At 46.4% G+C, this 20,360-nt stretch overlaps 1 protein-coding gene across 1 annotated transcript; it reads right to left on the reverse strand.

The window, feature by feature from the left end:
- Positions 1-12,084: 12,084 nt before the first annotated feature.
- Positions 12,085-15,906, reverse strand: LOC119452369 (cuticle protein 65-like). Its single transcript, XM_037714568.2, has 3 exons — positions 15,760-15,906; positions 13,124-13,735; positions 12,085-12,255 (listed from the first exon to the last, which is right to left on the reverse strand). Exons 1-2 carry the CDS (start codon positions 15,769-15,771, stop codon positions 13,127-13,129), a joined length of 621 nt encoding a protein of 206 aa, XP_037570496.1. The 5' UTR covers positions 15,772-15,906; the 3' UTR covers positions 12,085-12,255; positions 13,124-13,126.
- Positions 15,907-20,360: the final 4,454 nt, after the last annotated feature.

The following is a 20,360-nucleotide window of genomic DNA, read 5'->3' on the forward strand; positions in this document are numbered from 1 at the left end:
TATGCTTTGCGCATTAATGGCCAAAATGTACCCTGCAGATGAACGCACCAATTTCTTGACGTCATCATTGATAGAGACTTGTCTTGGAGCCCTCACGTCTCACACATGACAAAGCGTTTGGAAACAATTGTGGACCTTCTCGCGTTTCTCGGTGGGACGTCCTGCGGTGCTACAGTAATATCAATGTTGCAACTATATATACGACATTATTTTTTGGCTTCCTGCGGTACAGCTTACCATACTAGGAAATGCTTGCACTACAAATGTTCGCAAACTTCAGAGTGTACAAGCCCAAGTACTAGAACGTGTCTTGGTCTCCCAAAAATACATAATCGATTGCGACAGTGGCCATTGCCAGAGATTCTCCTATGACAGTCTACATTGCTACAGATGTCCTGAGAGCACACATCCGGCACCTGACTCGGATTCCCTCACACCATCTTGCTTGCTTGCCAGCAAAGAGGCCAAGTTAAACTTTTGCAAAGAGCATTGCAAGACACCAGTCCTACTTGCCAAGACAATTCACGCCTGCTACACGATTATCAGGCTCTTTGTGGTGTCTGCACCGGCCGCATGTACAAGTGACCATTCCAGGCATCAAAAAGAAGGCGGGAGCGCGCTTGCACGCTTTTAATCAAGCAACCTTGGAACACATTTACAACGCCCACAGATTGCGGCAGCTTGTCTACACAGATGGTTCGGTAAAACTCAACAGTCATTATCCTGGAAAAATCTAAAGAAAACAAGTTAAAAAATGCATGTGTTACCACCTCGACCGGTGCAGAACTTGTGGCACTCAGGGCTGCACATGATTTCATTAATCCGGAGGTACCGCAGGAATGGACAGTGTTTAGTGATTCTAAGGTAGCCCTTCTGTTACGTTGGCGGTGGTCACGCCACCTCTGACAAGAAGTGGTCCGTGTCACCATGCAGAACAGCAGCGTTTATTTTCAGCAGCGAATATATACCAAGGAAAAGAGGGAAAGGGCAGAGGATAAAAAACAGAGAGAGAGAATGGCGCATGTGCGCTCCACGTTTGCGCTTATCATTGGGAGCGTGTGCACTGTAACACTTGTTCCATCTTAGTAACCATAATGGTCAACCGGTTTCCGTGTTTTTGTAGACCGTCGTAGTGCTGGTGCCTCTATCGACGGGTCCTCCGCATCTTCCGGGGTCACTGTGTTGTCTGGTAGCGCTGGTCCCCCGATATCACCGCCCTTCGAGAAAACTTCCTTGCTGCACTTCCGTACTTGATCCAGATGTCGACGGACCAGTCCAGTGTCGGTCTCCACTTGCAACATGCGAGCAGCGGTCGTGGCCTTCTCCCTTCCCGGCGTCCCCTTGTCCGCGGTTCCATAGTTCCGCACGTAGACGTATTCCCCCGGGGCGAAGCTCCAGTCGGCGTCTTCAGTATATTCGCCGGAGACGGTGTGGTGGTTTCTGGATGGAAAAGACAAATCCAGTCTCGTGCGCAACCGGTAGCCCGAAAGCCTTTCGGAATGGGAAGTCCAGATCGTTGCGGAGTATTTCTATAGTTGCACAAAACGCGAGCCAGAGAAGTCGCTTGTTCGGTGCTTCTGCTCTTCTTTAACCCGTCCTTGACGGTCGGCACACCGCGCTCAGCCAGCCCATTGCTCTGTGGGTGATGTGGTGCCGTTAGAATATGTACGATGCGCGTTCCGTTGCATGAACTGACGGAATTACCAGCCCGTGAAAGGCGTTCCATTATCTGACAACACTGTGCGTGGTGTACGGAACTGGGAAAACATTTTTCTCTGAACTTCGACGGTGCTGCGGCAATTAGCATGTGCTATAGGAACAGGCTCGATTCATTTACTGTGGGAATCCACCACAATTAAAACCATCTTCCGTGCAGTGGCCCTACCTAGTCTATGTGTGGTCGTGACCACCTTTCGCCTATCTCCGACCAATTTACGGGAGTTTGTGTCGTCGGCATGGGCTGTGCTTGAACACAGTTCTCACAGGTGGCGGCGACGCTCTGGATGCCCTGGTCCAAACCGGGCCACCAAAATGTCGACCTTGCTCTCGCCTTCATTGACGACAATCCCTGATGGGACCCGTGATTTCTCGACGGAGGAATGGCTGGGGATTATCTTGCTTTCTTTCTTCCTTTCTTTCTTTCATTCTGCCTTTCTTTCTTTCTCTTTCTTTCTCTTTCTCTCTTTCTTTCTAACTTTCTGTCTCTCTCTTTCTCTCTCTCCTTCTTTCTTTTATGTCCCTGGTATGTGCCATTGAACTTGGACCCTTTCTGCACTATAACCAGGATCGGCCCACTTTTCAGTGTGACACCACCACCGTGATACCACCACCGCCGAAACTTGTGAGCCTATAAAGCTTCGCTTACAAGAGAAGTTCACGAAGAAAGAGGAAGCATGCGCTTGCAGCGTTAAAGCTAGGGAAACGATGAAACGTGTTTTATTAGAATGTGAAGATATCTACCCGGCTGTCGATTAAGGGTCCGCTGGCCTCTTTGATGCTCGTGGTTTCAGGAATAGCAGGGCGAAAGTAAACATGTCCCCAATAGATATTAGTAAAAGGCGGTTGGATGTTTGGGGGCAGAAAAGTAGAGGCCACAACCAACGGGAAACTGCAAAAATGAAGTTCCCAATAATGACTTAGAGAGGTTTATGTTCGTCATTTATTGTATGTAAAAAAATAGAAAACGATCCTCAGACATTCACCAAAAAGAAGAAAAATATAGCTTTGTGGCTCAAGCCCCCCCCCCCTCCCCCCACTCCCCCCCCCCTTACTATTTCAAAGGGGACAGTCAAAGGGCGGACAGAATGTGCTTGACAGAAGCGCGCCAGGTGCCACAATGTTTGCGCGGTCTCTAGCCCAGATACACTGCAAAACATTTTACAATATTAAGGTGTTTCCTTGTCCCATCAGTAACACCCCCACCTACGTCTATAAAAAATATATTGCCCAGGCAGCCAGCTCCAACTACACATACGATGAGAAAAGGCGTAGTTGAAAACTCTGCAATAATTCTGACAACTTTAAGTGCACAGAAATATCCTACAAGAAAATTTGACAGTGATAGCTTTGAAGTTCAATTTATTCCACTGTTCTTGTGTTCTGTCACAGCTATCATAATTTTTACTTGCCACAAAGAGTCGGCAAACAAGAATTTAAGCAGGAACTCCTCTGGGAGTTGTCTAAGTATGTGTAAGCATGGTGCCACTTGCTCAACTCCACGATCCCGGTGTCATTATGAATATTACGGAACACGATCCGACCACTATAGGCCCTTATCAACCCTTATCAGACATTATCAACCTTATCAGACTAGATCTGACCCTTATCAGCTCTTATCGGTTGCTATCAACTTTATCGGACTCAATCCGATCCTTATCAATTCTTATCGGTTGGTATCAAGCTCATGGAAATCGACCCAATTTTTATCAACTCTTAGCTGTTCATATCAACCTCACCGGACATGATCCGACCCTTATCAACTCTTATTGGTCCTTATCAACATTATCTGACTTGATCCGACCCCTATCAGCCCTTATCGGTGCTTATTAACCTTATCAGAATTGCTCCTACCATTAAAAGCCCTCATCACTCTTAGCACCTTGTCCATCCGCGTCGAACCATTATCAAGCGTTATCAGACCCATGTAACCCCTCATCAATCCTTATCTACTCATTGACTGCTTATCTGTCTGTGTTGCGCGGTGTGAAGCGCATGAGCCCTTAGAGATCGGTGGCATTTCGGCCGGTGAAGGAACGCCCCAACGGAAGGCGCATCGCGCGACCAGCGAAACGCATCGGGAATGTGGCGTGTTTGGCATTAAGTTTTCGCGAAATTGGAATTTTCCTGATGTCTACAGTGTTCCAAGACAATATACGTGTGGTGCTAGACATGGCTTTTATTCCACCATCGCCAAATCTTTCATGAAAGCCTTCATAGAAGGTGTTCTCCTTTGACATTTGTTTTGGACCGCCGGTACCACAAATTCATATGTTTCAGATATATTGACGCTCGGCAAATGTGGGTGTTTGGTCCACTGGGTAAGACACTCGTCTTCTGAGCGTGGGGCCGTAGTTTCGAAACTCACCACTGCCAACGTTTTTCCTTTCGGTTTATTCTGTTTTCTGCAATAATTTCTCTGAAGCGCTTCGTCTTAGGTGACGGACGGATGAGTTTCCTCGTTCGATAGGCATAGAAATGCTTACGCGCTTAGAAGCTAGTCGGGGGTCCTTATGCTACAACTAAGGCGACCTGAAGGCGAAAACCCGAGCGCCGCTAACTCAATGACACGACGAGCTCTTTTTACGCTTTGTGAAATGTCTTTTGACGTTTCCTTTATTTTCTTTATTCCCATTTTTTACACACTTTGCAAAGTCATTTTCGCACGTCATCCTTTATTCGCCAAACTCGGACCGTGACTCGGCACTTATTTTGCTGAGTCATCGTCACTCTGAAACCACAATTTACAGTCAGTGTTGCAAGTCATCATGTTGTTTTGCAAGTCACCCTTCCCATGATTCACCAAACTAGAACCGTGACTCAGCCCCTTTTTGCTGAGTCACTCACTTGGAGCCTCAAATATCACATATATTGTTTTGCAAGTAACTCTTCTACTCCATAACCCCTTGATTCAATCTTAATTCAGTTGAGTCACATTCATGGTCATGACATGATCACTCACTTGGAGCCTCAAATATCACATATATTGTTTTGCAAGTAACTCTTCTACTCCATAACCCCTTGATTCAATCTTAATTCAGTTGAGTCACATTCATGGTCATGACTATGACTTCTACCAGCAGCCTTTAATGTTTACTTCACTTAGTACGCACGTCCAAACCCATTTCAGTAGTTCTTGATTGTTAATGTTTTCTCGCTGCGTCTTTGTCATTTTTGTGTAGCCATGCTCATGACTATTAATTCTGCCATCATCCTTGAGTGTTTCCTTCACTTAGTGCTCACATCCGAACTGATTCCAGTCGTTACTAAGTGTTAATCTTTTTTCGCGTAGTCATTGTCATTTTTGCTAAGTAATTGTCATTATTGATACATTATTGTATTTTGCTATCATTATCATTGCTATCATAACCATACCTGCATCCATTACCACTATTAATTCTCGATTCTTTGCCACTTTCGGTATTTCTTGACCCATTTTTCCTCTTTGACAATCTCATTATCATGACTAATGTAACGACTATCATGATAATATAACGTTATTTATTTCCCTTATGTAATTATCTATTGATTGACATATAATGTTATGGGTTTTGTAATGATCTTATTGTGTAATCGTTTTTTTTTGCATTTATTTTTTACCGGTATTTTGTCTGGTATTGGCTCCACTTTTTCAAGGTCAGCTCAAAACAAGACATATAAGGCTTTCGCTTTAAAAACTTCATCGGTTGTGAGCAACGATTTGATCTTACCCTTTAAGTGTGAGGGCGTTAGGCATGGACCAACCAAACGCCCTTTATACACCGACAAAAGTGACAAAATGTTCAGAATGTAGAAAATAATTTCCACGGAGCCCTCAGTGGATGAGTTTGTGCAATCGACAGTGCAATAAAGAAATACAAACAGCGTAGATGGGCGCTCGTTTGTGTTACTTTAGTTATTAGCGCTGCAGACTCAGCTTTCAAGAGAAATTCATCAACCTTCCCGTGAACCAATCCTTTTGGAACAAATTCCCTCTAACTCTATAGTTGTGATTTCGCAGCATTTATGCGAGCTCAGCCGAATCAATATGACTGGTACTCGGCGCTGTGATTGAACGTTCGTGTGTTGCAGTCAGATTGTGCTCTATGACTATATACATCGAGGATGACAGGGTATGCTGCAATCATGCTTATTGTATATTGCTTGGAGCTCCTTTTAAGGGGTAGCTTTCTTTGTCTATTTCGCGCTAAGAAGGGTAATAGGGTAAGGATAAGATAAGGATAAGGATAAGAAGAGAAAGGAGGAGGAGATTAAAGAGCGGAGAAGGAAGCACAGGTCACCGCCTCCTAGATAGCATGGTTGTGCACTCTGCTTTATGACGTCATGCTACTTGCACCGAAATTTCCATCGCCAAGCCCGGCATGACGAAAGCGGTGAAGTCAAAATCCCCGCTTGTCCTCATTATATTCTGTGGCAGTCGGGTAAGGTATATATAGCATCACGTCACTGATCGAAGGGCATCGGCCTTGTGCTGTCTAGGAGGCATTGCATGGGTGCGTGAGAGGAGACAGAGGGGTGTACGATTGGCTGGAGCAGGTGACAGTAGCCGCGAGCCGGTCGTCACGCCGCCAGGTTCAACGAATACTTATATGACGTTACACTTCTTGTCGACCGCACACCAGCACATGATCGCCAATACGACATTCACACTGAACCTTTTAGAAATTACATTCTGTCGTTTTACGATGCCAAAACCACGATATGATTATGTGGCATGCAGTAGTGGGGGAGTCACGAATAATTCTGCCAACCTGGGGTTATTTAACGTACACCCATTGCGATGTACACGGGCCTTTTCTTGCGATAACAATTATATGGACACTCCAAGCGGATTTCTATTGTCGGCGTCCCCGTCGCCGTCACCGTCGTCGTCACCGTCGTCGTCGCCGTGAGCTTGCGTATAAAGTCCAAGGGCGATAAAATCGTCGCCGCGCACCGTATGCGCTAGTGAGCGGAGAGCGAACGCACGGCGGAGAGCAAACGTCGCGGCTGCACCGTATCTGCACTGTAGCTGCACCGCAATCCCAAAACCACTAAGCCACCACGGCGGGTACTCAACCCTTTGAAAAAATCCTTTATGCCAGAGCGTTTTAGGCGAAGCTTTATAGGCTCACAAGTGCCGGTGGTGGTGGTGGCGGTGTCACGCTGAAAAGTGGGTCGATCCTGGTGATAGTGCAGAAAGGGTCCAAGCTCAATGGCACATACCCCTGTGAACTTGGGGACCTGTAACGCGCCCTTGAACTCTCCTTGTCACACGTGGGACCCAAAGAGACGAAGTCAACAGCCCTTCCCCTGTCGAGAAAATGTGGGTAAGCGAAGCTTGTCGTCCGATTCTAGCTGAGGGCTTCTGAAGTCCAGACCAAACGTCAACGAAGAGCCGCAGACCCTGAGTCTAGGGCAAACGAAGCGGAACGCCTGCGACAGCGTCGTCTTGCCACAAGCTTCGCTTACCCCCATTTTCTCGACAGGGGAACGCCTCTGAATTTTTCTTTAGACTACTCAATTTTTTTAATCGGTTGTGGCAGTTAAAACCATTCTAACCTTTGAACTGGATTACTCAATAAGACGGGCGTTACCTGCTCGAGAAATCAGGATGCGTAATTGGCTAATTAATTAAATCGCACTACTTAAATTTCTAACTAGATAATTTACGGAACATATTGAAATTCACGAATTGTAGCACATAAGTTCTCTTGAAACGAATAAGTTCTCTTGAATAAGTTCACAAGAGAACGAATAAGTTCTCCTGAAACGAATTCTCAGGACACGAGTTTTAAGATATTCATTTCCGAAGTGTGCGAGAAAGTACATTGGCGTTCCTTTTACTACTTTTGTGTTTCAATGCATAAAACGGCGTTGTAATAGAAAAGCAGGTGGAACAAAGGAATTTTCGCGGCAAGTTTGACGGCGCATACCTCGAAACCATGGCCATCCTCAGAATTTGTTCCAAGCCGATATGGCTTGTGAAATCACCGGCTTCAATTTGGTATATGTGGCGCAATATGTTTACTAAAGAACTTAATTGTAAAAAATTTGTTAAATAGTCAAATAATTTTTTAACTTCTGGCTCAAAAAAAAACACCCTACATATTACCTGTATAGCGAAATTACCTAGATTGCAGTCTTCATGTCCACGAATGATGGCGAAACGAGAAGACACGTTGTGGTCCGTGGAGTGCTTCAAGGAGGAGTGCTCAGCGCGACCCTTTTGAGTGTTGCCCTTATTGGCCTTGCGGAAGTAATTCTTGATGCAGTACGCATCAGTAACTACGCCGACAACATATGCATATGGGCATCCGCAGTCACGCGATCTCAAATTCGTGCAAGGTTGCAGCGAGCTGTTTCTTTATCGTCTCAGTACCTGCAGTGCCAAGGACTGCAACTGGCCCCAGATAAGTGCGCTGCGATAGCGTCCCCACTGAAGCTTACGTGTCGGTATACGATTTTTATCAGTGGCAATGTCATGCCTTATGTGACCCACCACAGATACCTCGGCGTTGTCATTGACCGCGGTGTTTCATGGTTGAAGCATGTGGCATTGTTAAAGAAAACATTAAGTGGACTTGATCAAGTTTTTTGCTTTCTGGCCGGTATCAAGTGGGGCCCATCTGAGCATTCGGCTACTCCGGCTGTACCAGGCTCTCTACGTCGGCTACATTATCAAGTATGAGCCACCATGTTTGCGTATGCTGGAAAGTGCCTAGGCACAGATGCTGAGAGCATGTCTAGGAGTTCCACGTTGCACCTCAACTTATGGTACAATTGAGGAAGCTTGTGTCACCTCTTTACATGTCTTTCTACGATGGGAACCTCTTCGCGTATTCCTGCGGCTACTGTGCCGTCACCAACGTCACCCCTTATTGACTTTTCCCGACATACGGCCGGACTCTACTTTTTCAAAAGCGATTAAGTGCCAAGAATCTTCCATACCATCCTACTTTGCTCCTGCCAACCTTCCACGTATGTCCCCATGGGCAATGTCCAAATACGAGTACGGGTATGTCGAGAGAATATGGCTACTCGGTGAATGTGTATACAGACGGATCGGTCTCGTTGCATGCGTCTGGTGCGGCTTTCGTCGTGCCTGCGCATCAAGTCATTCGACGGTTTCGTCTGCGTAACAAGACGACACCAACATCTACGGAACTAGTGGCAATCAGAGATGCAGTTCACCTATATTTCGCGACAGCCTCGTCAAGCATGGACAGTCTTCAGTGACGCAAAATTGACTCCTCAGCTACTTAGAGTTGTAATGAAAGAAGTCTCTTACAGAGTGTTGGCTCTTCAAACTGCCGAGCTATTCACTCTAGCGGAAGGGAACGGCCACCACATTACATTTCAATGGATTCCCAGGCACAGTGGTGTACACGGCAACGAAATGGCTGATACCGAAGCGAAGAAAGCACTCGAAGAACCAGAGTGACGGCTTGCAATTCCTTTTCAAGAGCGGACGCCAACTGCCTTCTCTGAAGTATCATCCGAAACGCGACAGAAAAGCACTGGGACATTACGGATGATCGCCACAAACGAGTCCAAAGTTTGGAACCTGCCACCAAATTTAGGCTACCATCGAAGATTCAACGCAGCTGTGCCAGCTTTGCACAGACTAAGCCTGGGGGTAGCGTTTACGCGCGGGTGCGTGCACGTCATGCGACGCACCAAGTCTCCAGACTGTAAGCCGTCTATAGGCGATGTACTTTGTGACTGCCCTCAGTACGTGGAAGGGCGTCAAAAGTTGAGCAATGACCTTACGCGCCTCGACAGCCCAACGTTGCCGGAGGGCGTTATTTTAGGCCCTTGGCCAGATGTTACATCGACATTTCAGGCCATCCAGGCGTTACTTGATTTTCTTTAAAGTACGGGCCTCGACTGTAGGCTTTGAGTAGACCAAATTGCTTGCTGTATGTTTTATATCCTCCTTCTCTCGTCATCGTCACCCATGATGCGCTTCTTTCTTCACTCTTTATTTCCCTCTTCCCTTTCCCCCAACGCAGAGTACCTGGCTAGAGGACACTGCCATGAAAGGACCCCCTGCCAAAAACCTCAGGCCGAGCTCTCTGCATTTCGTTTCCTTAAACTTTTTTCTGTCTCTCTCTCTCTCACCACGCGGCTTAACTAACACAGAGTAAAATGAGGGGCATTGCATTGAACTGTGCGCTGTAGAACATTATGAAGTGAGAGTTCAAGCCTAAATGTGCCTACTCCGTTCAGTTCGTTATCTAAATTTACATGTAAAGAAACCAACAGCACCAAAGCCGTTCCAAATCGGGATACGACCACCGGAAAAGCAAGAAGAGATGTCGCGTGTTTCGACTACGAGGTGGCGTAATCTCCCCGGAAATCAATGCAGCGGCCTCGATGCTACTGAACGACCCTTCTAAAAGTACTCCTTGATACGACATTGTGTTTTTCTTGTTTTTTCGTTGAGGAAGAGGCCCGGCACGCGGTAAATAGGAAGGTGTATTTTTGAAGTTCACTCATCAAGCTTTTTTCAGCGTTTTCTTTTTTTTTCTCGCTTTTTTTTCGAGCAATAGAGTTGTACTTGGAGGTAGGTATATACAGGACATGCCATAGCATAGCAATTGCGCAGTTTGTCAATACGAGGCGCGGCCTTGACGGATACGTTATCGAATTACTCAAAAGGACAAAAAGAGCTATGTCGATACAGTCTTGTACCTCGACAGCCGATGTACGTTTGCGCTCGGTTTAGTCATGGAAAGCATACATTTATACGAAATCAAACAATGCCTTTCAAATTTTCTGTGAATAATTTAGACCGCGCCTCAACGCCAAGGTAAGGTCGATTTCTTTCCTCGCTGTTTTGCTAGTCATTCTAGTTGCATTTTTTCGCACCAATCAATGCACTGCACTTGTTCTCTGCGAGTTCGTATCGGTATCGCGTATTAACCTCGACGGTCATAATACCCTAGCCAAAAATTGAATCTCACACGTGCCACTCTCATATTAAATTATTTGTCGCATAATTAAACCGTGGTACATTGCATCTCTAGCCTTCTTATAGCTCATTGGTGCACATAATTTTTCATTAGCTCCCGCGTTCGCACTTCTGACTGCAGCAGACCCACTGTGACAGTCATGTGACTTCGTTGCGGGCTCAGCCTTTGCTTTAGAAATAAGACTTCGAGATGCCATACCCTTTTCATAGTTGCATGTAGTAGGGTGGATCTTTTACTTTTTTAGTCTCTTATTGCATAAATGCACCAGCACACAGGCGGTTCCAGAGTTGCGCCAGACAGCAGAGAACATCCGCCGTCGCGAACAGAACGAGTGAAGGCCTTATCGTGAACGTAGTACGTGCAGACTGAAACCTTTCGAGCCTTATCGGCTCGGCGGAATTGGGACGAGCCCACGAACTTTGAGGTCGTGCGTCCTGTAAACGAGTTTATAGCCGTTTTACACTAACGTTTTGCGACCACGCCTAGTTATAAGCGGCCAGCTGTCCGCCAGTACGCATTCGATTGCGTGCTTGCACGCAAACTAATCCCTTAGACTGGCGGAGCGTTGGCGGCTGTAATTGCCTGCGCCACGTTAAGAAGACGCCATCACGGCCGCTTTGAAAGGGTTTTCCAGAAGCGGTTGCGACTGTTCGAGGCATTCAAGTGCCGCTACCCCCCGAGAACTTGCTGACCTATATATCAAATTTATCGTCATTTCAAAGCGTTGCTGCATCCATGGCTGGTCAGACATGCACGTTTTTCTATGCCATATAAAGGAGGCATGAGAGAGAGAGAGAGAAACGGGGTGGGAAAGACAGGGATGTTGGCCTGAAAAGATTCTGGTTTGCTACCCTGCACTAGGAGAAGTGGAAGGGGAAATGAAAGACGGCGTGGAATTGACGACGTCATCAACAGTATGGGCTGTCCTGCATAATGCGCTTTACCCACTACAGTTACTGTCCTTTTTTTTTCATAGTAGTTGGTTTGTTAGAAAAGCTGAGCTCGTAAGAACCAGAAGCCATGTCCTCTTATTGGCTTAACACAAGGGAATGCAATCTCCATGGTTGCCTAATGATTATGTTGTTCGGCCGCCTAGCAAGAGGTCCCGGGTTTGACTCCCAGTGGCGGTATTTTGATTTAAGCAAAACACAAAAATGCTCCAGTACTCAGATTTAGATGTGCGTTACAGTACAGTAGCCGAAATTATTCCGTAGCTACTAATTACTGTCTTCCATAGGCCAAGTATTGCTTTGGGACGTTATATGTCCCAAGAATCAGTTGATCAGACTGCGACCGCTTGAACTTCTACTGGAAACGCTTGAAGCACGTTGGCGTGCGGCCATCGCTAATGACCAACTCTAAGCCTTGTTGAGGCATTGCAGGGTATCACGAGTGAGCGACAGAGAACAGGTTTTGTTTTTCGTTTTGGGAAAACGCATCCCGTCATAACCCCAACAATTTATTTTGAACACAATCTTGGTCGCTTTCTGTGACTTGTGAAGCGAAACTTTTTGGCAATGGAATCCATGGGAATCCACCACAGGGGAGGAGGTGAACGCATGAGATCCTAATGTGATGAAACCTGGAAAGATACGAAAGAACAGTCATTAGAATGGCGCACTATAAGTGAAGCAGCGCAATTTATTACAGCAAGCTTTCAAAAACCGTGGTCCTTAAAATAAAGCACGAACGGAAGACGGTACTTCATGCGCCAAGAATTGAAAGAGAGATCGCAATAAACACCGTCCTGAACAATTTCTCTCTCCCCGTAACTCAAAACGTTCCCACTGCGTGCGTGAGCGAGAGACCGGGTCCGTATTGACAATATGCTCCTGTGACAGAATTCTTCATAGGATCGCGTTTCAGCCAAGCCTGCTGCCGCACGTTTTATTATCCAAGGCGGCCGACCAACAGCAAGCAGCGCTTATGAACGAAAATCGTTGTGAATTCGGCCCCTGTTCCTATCAAAAGCCGAGCGTTTTTAAGACTACAGCTCCGTATGTCATATCTATAACGGAATTTCTTTAAGGATGTGGCTCTTTCTGTTTTCTCTTGGCTTTGGCTCGTGACTGCATTGCTCCGCATGCTTCACTGCGGCGGAATGCAGCGAATCAGACTGTGCCACAATATTAGCAGTCATACACATGCTAAACAAAAATTGCACGTAGGTACGGGCCGGTGTGACCACGAAATCCGAGTACGCTCTCAAAACGGTCTTTCTTACTTCCATTATAGCACAATCTGTGCTTCGTGAAGTTCCCCATGGTACTGTAGAAATTAGAGTACTTAATGTCTGGTTCTCGAGCCTCCACCCCCGGAACACCTTCGATCGCTTCGTCATGTTGCTTCGTCTGCTCTCATTCCGTGAAAGTGCGCTGGTGTAAGTATGGACTATACCAACACACTTATTCGGAAATGATCTAATCAGAAGCCGCAGAGAAGCTACTCACCGCTTAGTACTTCTTGAGGGCAACGCCGTAGCCGAGACCGTGGCCGTATCCGAGACCGTGGCCGTATCCGAGACCAAGGCCGTAGCCGAGACCGTGACCATAGCCGAGACCGCCGTAGCCATAGCCAGCGCCGTAGGCAACAGCGGGAGCAGCGGCGACAGCGACAGGGGCAGCATGGACGACGGGGCGGGCGACGGCCACTGGGGCAGCCACAGCGACGGGGCGGGCGACGGCGACAGCGGGGGCGGCAGCGACGGCGACGCCATGTCCGTATCCGAGACCGGCTCCGTAGCCAAGACCGGCACCGTAGCCGTAGCCTCCGTAGCCGAAGCCTCCGTAGCCGAGGCCGACGGGGGCGGCAGCGACAACAGCGGGACGAGCGACGGCCACAGGGGCGGCCACAGCGACGGGGCGAGCGACGGCCACTGGGGCAGCCACAGCCACGGGGCGAGCGACGGCCACGGCGGGAGCAGCAGCGACGGCTACGCCTCCGTATCCGAGACCGCCATAACCGCCATAACCGCCATATCCGAGGCCGCCGTAGCCGCCATAGCCACCATATCCACCGACGAAGCCGGCGGACGCGGCGGAGACGAGACCGAGAAGTACGATCTACCATGCAAGAACACATCGGCGGATGATGAGACATGGTGTGGAAGCATGAACGCAGGTACATATCGGAAACTCATATTGGGAAAGATATTCGTGCGAAGAAAAACGGCACCGACCGTCACTGCCCTGTGATCACATAGCTACAGTTCGCTTGCAGTATAGTGTGACTAATATTCCCCGACTCCCTTCGTAACTCGCTATAAAGGGTACACTTTCCGTTTAACATACATTTAACAACCAGTACAGACATCTGCTGACAAGGTTTAGTCCGAAAGCAATGCGTTAAGGGCCTAAACGGAACGCAGTTCCTAATTACATATTTCTGCTTTTAACTCATGTGCCAAGCAACAACGGTGAAGTTTCAGTGTTTGCCCATACCGGCTGCATTTTTTTAATGTTGGGCATGTCATGTAATTTCTTGGTATCTACACAGTGGCCCACAGAAATGCATGACGTTCATGTGCGTACTCTCTCTGTAGCATATGCCAAGATACAGCTAGCGTGGACGTAGTCGGAAAAAGCAATGTAACGTAGTGCCCTAAAACACAAATTAACTTCGAAACCTCTGCTGCATAGATTGTCCATTGCCACTATAAATGTTCTCCTCAACCTTTCCTTCTAATGGGAGCGCTTTCGCATTGATACTGCCTTAATAGAGTGCTCATGCACCTAATTCATTCATTGAGAATATCAATTGCTTTGACAATATGCTTGATACAACAAGACGTCAAGCTCCATGTTCGATTCACCACTAAGACTGTCACCAATTAAGCTTATATCTGTTAAGCATCACGTATAGTTCCAAACTCAACAGTCTCTTGGTGATCTCGGATTAGAGTCTCGAATCAAAGTATCACAAGAAAGAAACATCATTTTCCAATACATAGATCTTTCGTCAAATGATTTGGGCCGACATTTGCTATGCGAGCATTCTTTCCGAAGTATGCTCCAACACTTACCCTGTGAAGTGCATTTTACTGCATCCACTGCATCATTTTAATTTAGTAGATATCAATTAGTTTTATGAAAAGAAGAGGCAATGATTCTGTTATTTTTATAGCAAGAACAATTCCTGCTATCATTGTCGAAGAAACATGCGTGGTTAATTGTCGAATTAATTAGTTTTGACCGTTGGACAGCGTTAGCCGCCTCCAATTCAAGGAGCAGCCAGCTTCCTTGTCTCATATGCAATGTTCGTAAGATTCAATACCCTCCACTTTAAGACTTTGGTGTATTCTTATATCCCATGATGCACATCTGTGTTGATGATTTCCATGCGCATTTATGTTTCACGATCCAGTAATTACTGGTAGCTCGAAGAGCTGAGAAGGACACGTAAGCACCTTGGAAGGTGTTAACTGCTTTGCGCATGAAAACAATATAACAAGCTAAGAATAAAACAACCAATTCTAGGTACCCCTTACTCCCGCGCTCTTTAGTTTTCCACAAAGCCCTCGTATGGCCAACACAGTTCTGCTCGAACGCTTGTCGAAATTTTCTTTACATATCTTTAGAGAAACGCCTAGAAACATTCGCAATTCTTCTCCGATGGTTCCCCTCTTGCACGGTTTGGACTATCCTTAGCATTGCTTAATCTGGCACTGTAATCCAAGATGCCCCGCAGTCATCGGTTAATCCACGTGGTTCATTGTCGGCAGGGCCCCCTAGCAGCCTGCGAGTCTAGGTATTTGATTCTAGCAACAGCGTCGACTGTGAGGATATCCATGGTAGAGAAACGCCAGAAGTGCCAAACTGCTAAGGAACGCCCTTATATACACCGGAAAACTGCTTCACTAATGTCGGTGAAACAATTTGTTAAAGGTTCCCACATTAGGGCTCCCGCCAGTACTCGAAATTGAGCCGGAATGGTTCTTGGCGGAACCGCTGCTGCCCACCCCATACGCTTTATCCTTGCGCTGAAAAAGAGCTTCTGCTCTCTAATCCACAACCGCCGGCTTAATCCACGTGGGCCGTCGCCGGCAGACCCGCCTAGCCGTGAGAGAGTCGAGGCATTCGATACTTACAACGGCGTTCATGGTGAGATGTTGTCCGTGAGACAAAGAGACCAAGAGTGCCGAACGACTGTCGAGGACCGGCTTTTATACACTAAGAGGAAGGCGCCCTGAAGCCTCTCGGGCAAGGAAAGGAAAAAAGAGATAAATAAAAAGAAGAAAGAAGCTGCTGCCGGCGTTATGGCGTCTCTCGGCGCCACCAGCCAATGATCTGACCGGGGCATCGCACGCTGTGTCGGTCGCCGTTTCGAGGGGCGTGCCTCTCTGTAGTACCGTTTGCACTCCGTCCTGCACTTTCGCCACCGCCGTGCCGTCTTCATCAAGGACCTGCGAAGCAGGCTCCCAAAAGCGAGAGGGGCGATGGGGGAGACTTCTTTTTTCCTATCCGCGGCATGCCTCCAAGCGTTATGACCGACGAGGTGTTCCACTAAGCAGCAGGAGCAGCAGACGCCCGGAGTCTTCCTCCTCTCAACCGGTCCGCCGAGTGCAACGACAGACGAAACCGAGGCGATTTGCCGTTCTCCATTGTGCTCACTGTTTCACTCCTGGGAGAGGAGGTTTGTTAACATAAATTGGGAGGCATGGCGGAGGGCATAGCGCTAGGCAGCCAGCAGCCGATCCGCTACCGCCACCATCAAACGCCACCACCCCCCAACCTCCCCACCATGCCGGCCTTGTAAGGATAGCCTCGACACAGACAATGCCGCGAGCTTCGTTCTCCTTAACGTGTATGCGAGGAACGCTGTGCCTAATTGGCAGGGAGTGGTGTATATCTGCGTACGTGTGCTGATTGGGTGCCAGGAATCGTTTACGAATGCAGGTTCCATGAATGTAATAGTTGAGAGAGTTGTAGGCATGCGCGTAGGCTGCGCACTGTCTCTATCAAAACTTTAAGGGTGTGTGGTTCCCACGAAAGCGTTCAATTTTTTCCGTGATATATGACCATACAGGCCGAAACACAGTATACGGCAGGTGTATTACGGCAGGCAGGAGAGAGAGAGAGAGAAAGAGACAGAAGAAAAGGTAAATGCAGCGAGGTTAACCAGAGGGGAAGATCCGATTTACTACACTAAGCTGGAGAGAGAGGGGAGGGGTTGGTAAAGTGACAAGAAAGTAGAGAGAGAGAAAGGGGCCAGAAATACACAATCAAAGTCGGTCGTTATCCCCGCACAGCACAGTAGCAAATGCAGCACTATAACCATCAGTTCAGGCTGCAGCCGCTTGTCCAAGTCTGTTCTCAAAAATTGGAACAGTGCCGTCATGGCAGGAAAGAAGCAAATCTCAGCACCAGGCTACCCCCGAAAGGTTTTGCAAAATTTGAACGTTTTTTTTTTACCTCATATCTTGAGGCCTCTAAACTTTGGGAGCTGATTTCAGGTTATGTACGCATTTGTACAAATGTGCACACAGTAAGAGAAGCGAATTGCGATTCAAGCAGGGCCCAGATTCACCGGAACTGTTATGCCAGATTTGTTCGCCAGAGAAAAAGTTTAGCCGATGCCGATGCTGGACATATTATTAGCGAAGGCGATCGGCCTATAGCAAGGAGCACTTACTATCCAAAAGCTTTGTGATTTAAGACAATATTTTTTTCGCACTTTGAGTTAAGTGTGCAGCTTAGAACTATAGGTGACATGCTATATTTGAGCTTGCGGCCTACCACAATGCTTCACTTAAATGGCCTGCTGAATGTTCGGGCATCAAAAGATACTTGAAGCTTTCCACAGCTACGACATTTCAGCAATTTCAGTAAGCAGGTGGCGTACTATGGTGAAGAAATTAAACGTGAGAACATTTAAAGTACCGACGCCTAATTCATTTGGTTGATAAATTTAACAAAACTCGCAAAATTTGGTTGATTCTCGCTGTGTTAGCGAGAATCAAGCCTTTATTTTTTGCAGATAACGGCCTAATTTATCAAGAAATAAACATTGCAGATGATCAGAAAGCGCTTACTGACACTCTTGCAGTCGTCTGTGACTGGTGCACTACATCGAAAATGGAAAGAAATCAAAACAAAGTAGTTGCCTTACGCGTGACAAATAAGAGTAAGGAAGTCCTTAGCTGCAGTTACAATCAAGTGTGCAGCCCTGTGCATACAGTCGAAGCTATAAAATGCTTTGGTGTAGCCATATCAAGCAACCTAAAATGAAGAAGCCATATTGAAAAGGTTTGCTCAGCAGCGGAAAAGAAACTATAGGGCCTACGACGGAAGTTGAAGATTACTTCCACCACCATTGAGCTAACAGCATATCTCACATATGTGCGGCCAACATTGGAGTATTCAAATATCGTATGGAATCCCTACGAGAGTTGGCGGATAAAAAGAAAAGTGTGCAGGGGCAAGCCGCTAGACTTACTCTTTGAAAATACTCTTCGGCTGAGTCTGAAATATAAATGTTACGCTTGCTAGAGCTTCCCACAGTCGAACGTCGACAACTGGCCAGCATAAAATTGTTCTTACTGACAAAAAATAAACTAAACATAGACATAACAAAGTACTTAACAACGCGCCGAGGAAGAATCTTCACGGGCACTCATGTGGAACGGGCACTCATGTTGAACGTTTCTTACTTTCATACTAATTATGGCTTTCAGATGCTACGATGCTCTTCCGCGAATTCTAAATCATTATACTAGCAAAGGTATTGATGTGTCTCATTTAAGTGTCGCAGTTTTCTTTTCTTTGTCGTATAAGCTATGTATAAAATATGTTTCCAGTTTTCCTTTATGACTTGATCTTTACGTAAAACAATGTGTAAATTAAAAAAAAGTGCTGTGATATTGTGATGTCCTTCAGCTGCTGCCATTGTTCACAAAGGGGGCGGAGGATCCCTCAAGCCGTCATTTGAACAGCTTTTCCCTCCGCCTCCTGTTACACTGTACTGTGACGAAGCAAATAAAGCAATCAATCAATCAATCAATAAAGTACCCCAACAACGTGTCATGTATATGCGAATTCATTTTTACCAAAAACAACTCGATTATGGAATTCAGTGCCATTTTCACTGCTTCGTTGTATAGTTCACAAGAAAGCTTTGTGGAAGGGCTTAGGGAATATCTTTCTCAGTCAGGTTTACACTGCTGACATTTATTTTCCCTATGTAATATATCAAGCTTGATTTGCTGATTGTTCTGCTGCGTTGTACTGCTGTTCTACTGCACTAATTGTAATGCTGTGCTGCACTAGCACTATCTGGAACTTGTTGTGTTGGTTGTATGCTGCTGTATGTGTGATCTGTATCGACGCTTGAAATTCTTACCGTAACCCACCCCTGTAATGGCCCAAGGGCGAGCAGCATGCTAAAATAAATAAATAAATAAATAAATAAATAAATAAATAAATAAATAAATAAATAAATAAATAAATAAATAAATAAATAAATAAATAAATAAATAAATTGACTTTGAACCGCGAAGAACTGCGTATCTCACGTTCAACCTCGGATGAGTTGTAACCGCATGTTACACAAATAAATTCAGGGTGTGTGTTTCAATTTATCTTCCTAAACATGAATTTTTTCATTGTGGCCTTATGTGGGAACACTAGTGCAAGTGTAGCCATAGCTTACACACGCAAGCAATCTTTGTTGCTTTCTTATATGTACGTTTCCTCTTATATTTCATTTCCACGCAGCTCTTAAACAGTGGATTTCTTGTTGAGGTACAAAACTTTCTTGAAGCAGCTGGCTACGCTTGAGAAAGCCTGATTGTCAATTAAACATCAAAATGTTCTCTCTCCGGCTGCCGCTTCACCGAAAATAAGAGATTGTACCTTACAGAAGTGGGTCAAAATATTTATCAACCAAAAACCGTTACCGCCCATTCTTCAATTCATTCAAGACAGAAGACTGCGAGGTCAATTCTTCCACACAGGTCATAAATTCAGCGATTCAACTGGTCAGAGTTTGAAGCCAATGCAAGGTCATCAACTCTACAATATGGACATGTGTTCTGCTCTTACTACGACACTTGATTCTGTCAACGAATCAAGCTGCGGCATGGTACCTGGCTATCATAAGACTACTAAAGGCGCACGGGTCATTTTTGTGTGGTGGGTGGGCGGAAAGGGGCAGTCCTGGTGTATAGCGACAGCGTAGTTCAAATGACGCCAACAGTGGTGGCTTTGGCGGGCAGTCTAATCAAACTTTGATTCATCCAAATACGGGCACTCATCACTTGCCGTCAATCGTGTAACTTCGTTCACCTGAATCTCCATACTCTCCGACCTGCTCGGCAACAAATTATCTCGTTGGCACAGGCCTGATACTTTACAAAAGACGGTGCAAACGACCACGAGAAAGCCTAGTCAAACTGTCCCGTCACGCCTCGAGCGGTGAAGCCTGTTCTGTGTGTTCCATTAAGTGGAGTGCTACACCCCTTTCCCCGTAAGTCACACTGTAAGCGGCCACTTTCATAGCGGTGGAGAAATCGCGCGCTATGCACTTTACCACCGTGCGCCGGTGTAACACCTTCGGGGCAGGGTTACATTATAATCGTTTGATTAGACGGGCGCCGTTAATAATGGGCGCAAGCTAGATAGGTCAGGGGGAGTGGGGTATATATATTGTTTCTTATGCATTTCTCCTCCGATCTCATGCAATGGAGCGGAG

The sequence above is a fragment of the Dermacentor silvarum genome, chromosome 5 (assembly GCF_013339745.2).
Source record: "Dermacentor silvarum isolate Dsil-2018 chromosome 5, BIME_Dsil_1.4, whole genome shotgun sequence".
Taxonomy (NCBI): domain Eukaryota; kingdom Metazoa; phylum Arthropoda; class Arachnida; order Ixodida; family Ixodidae; genus Dermacentor; species Dermacentor silvarum.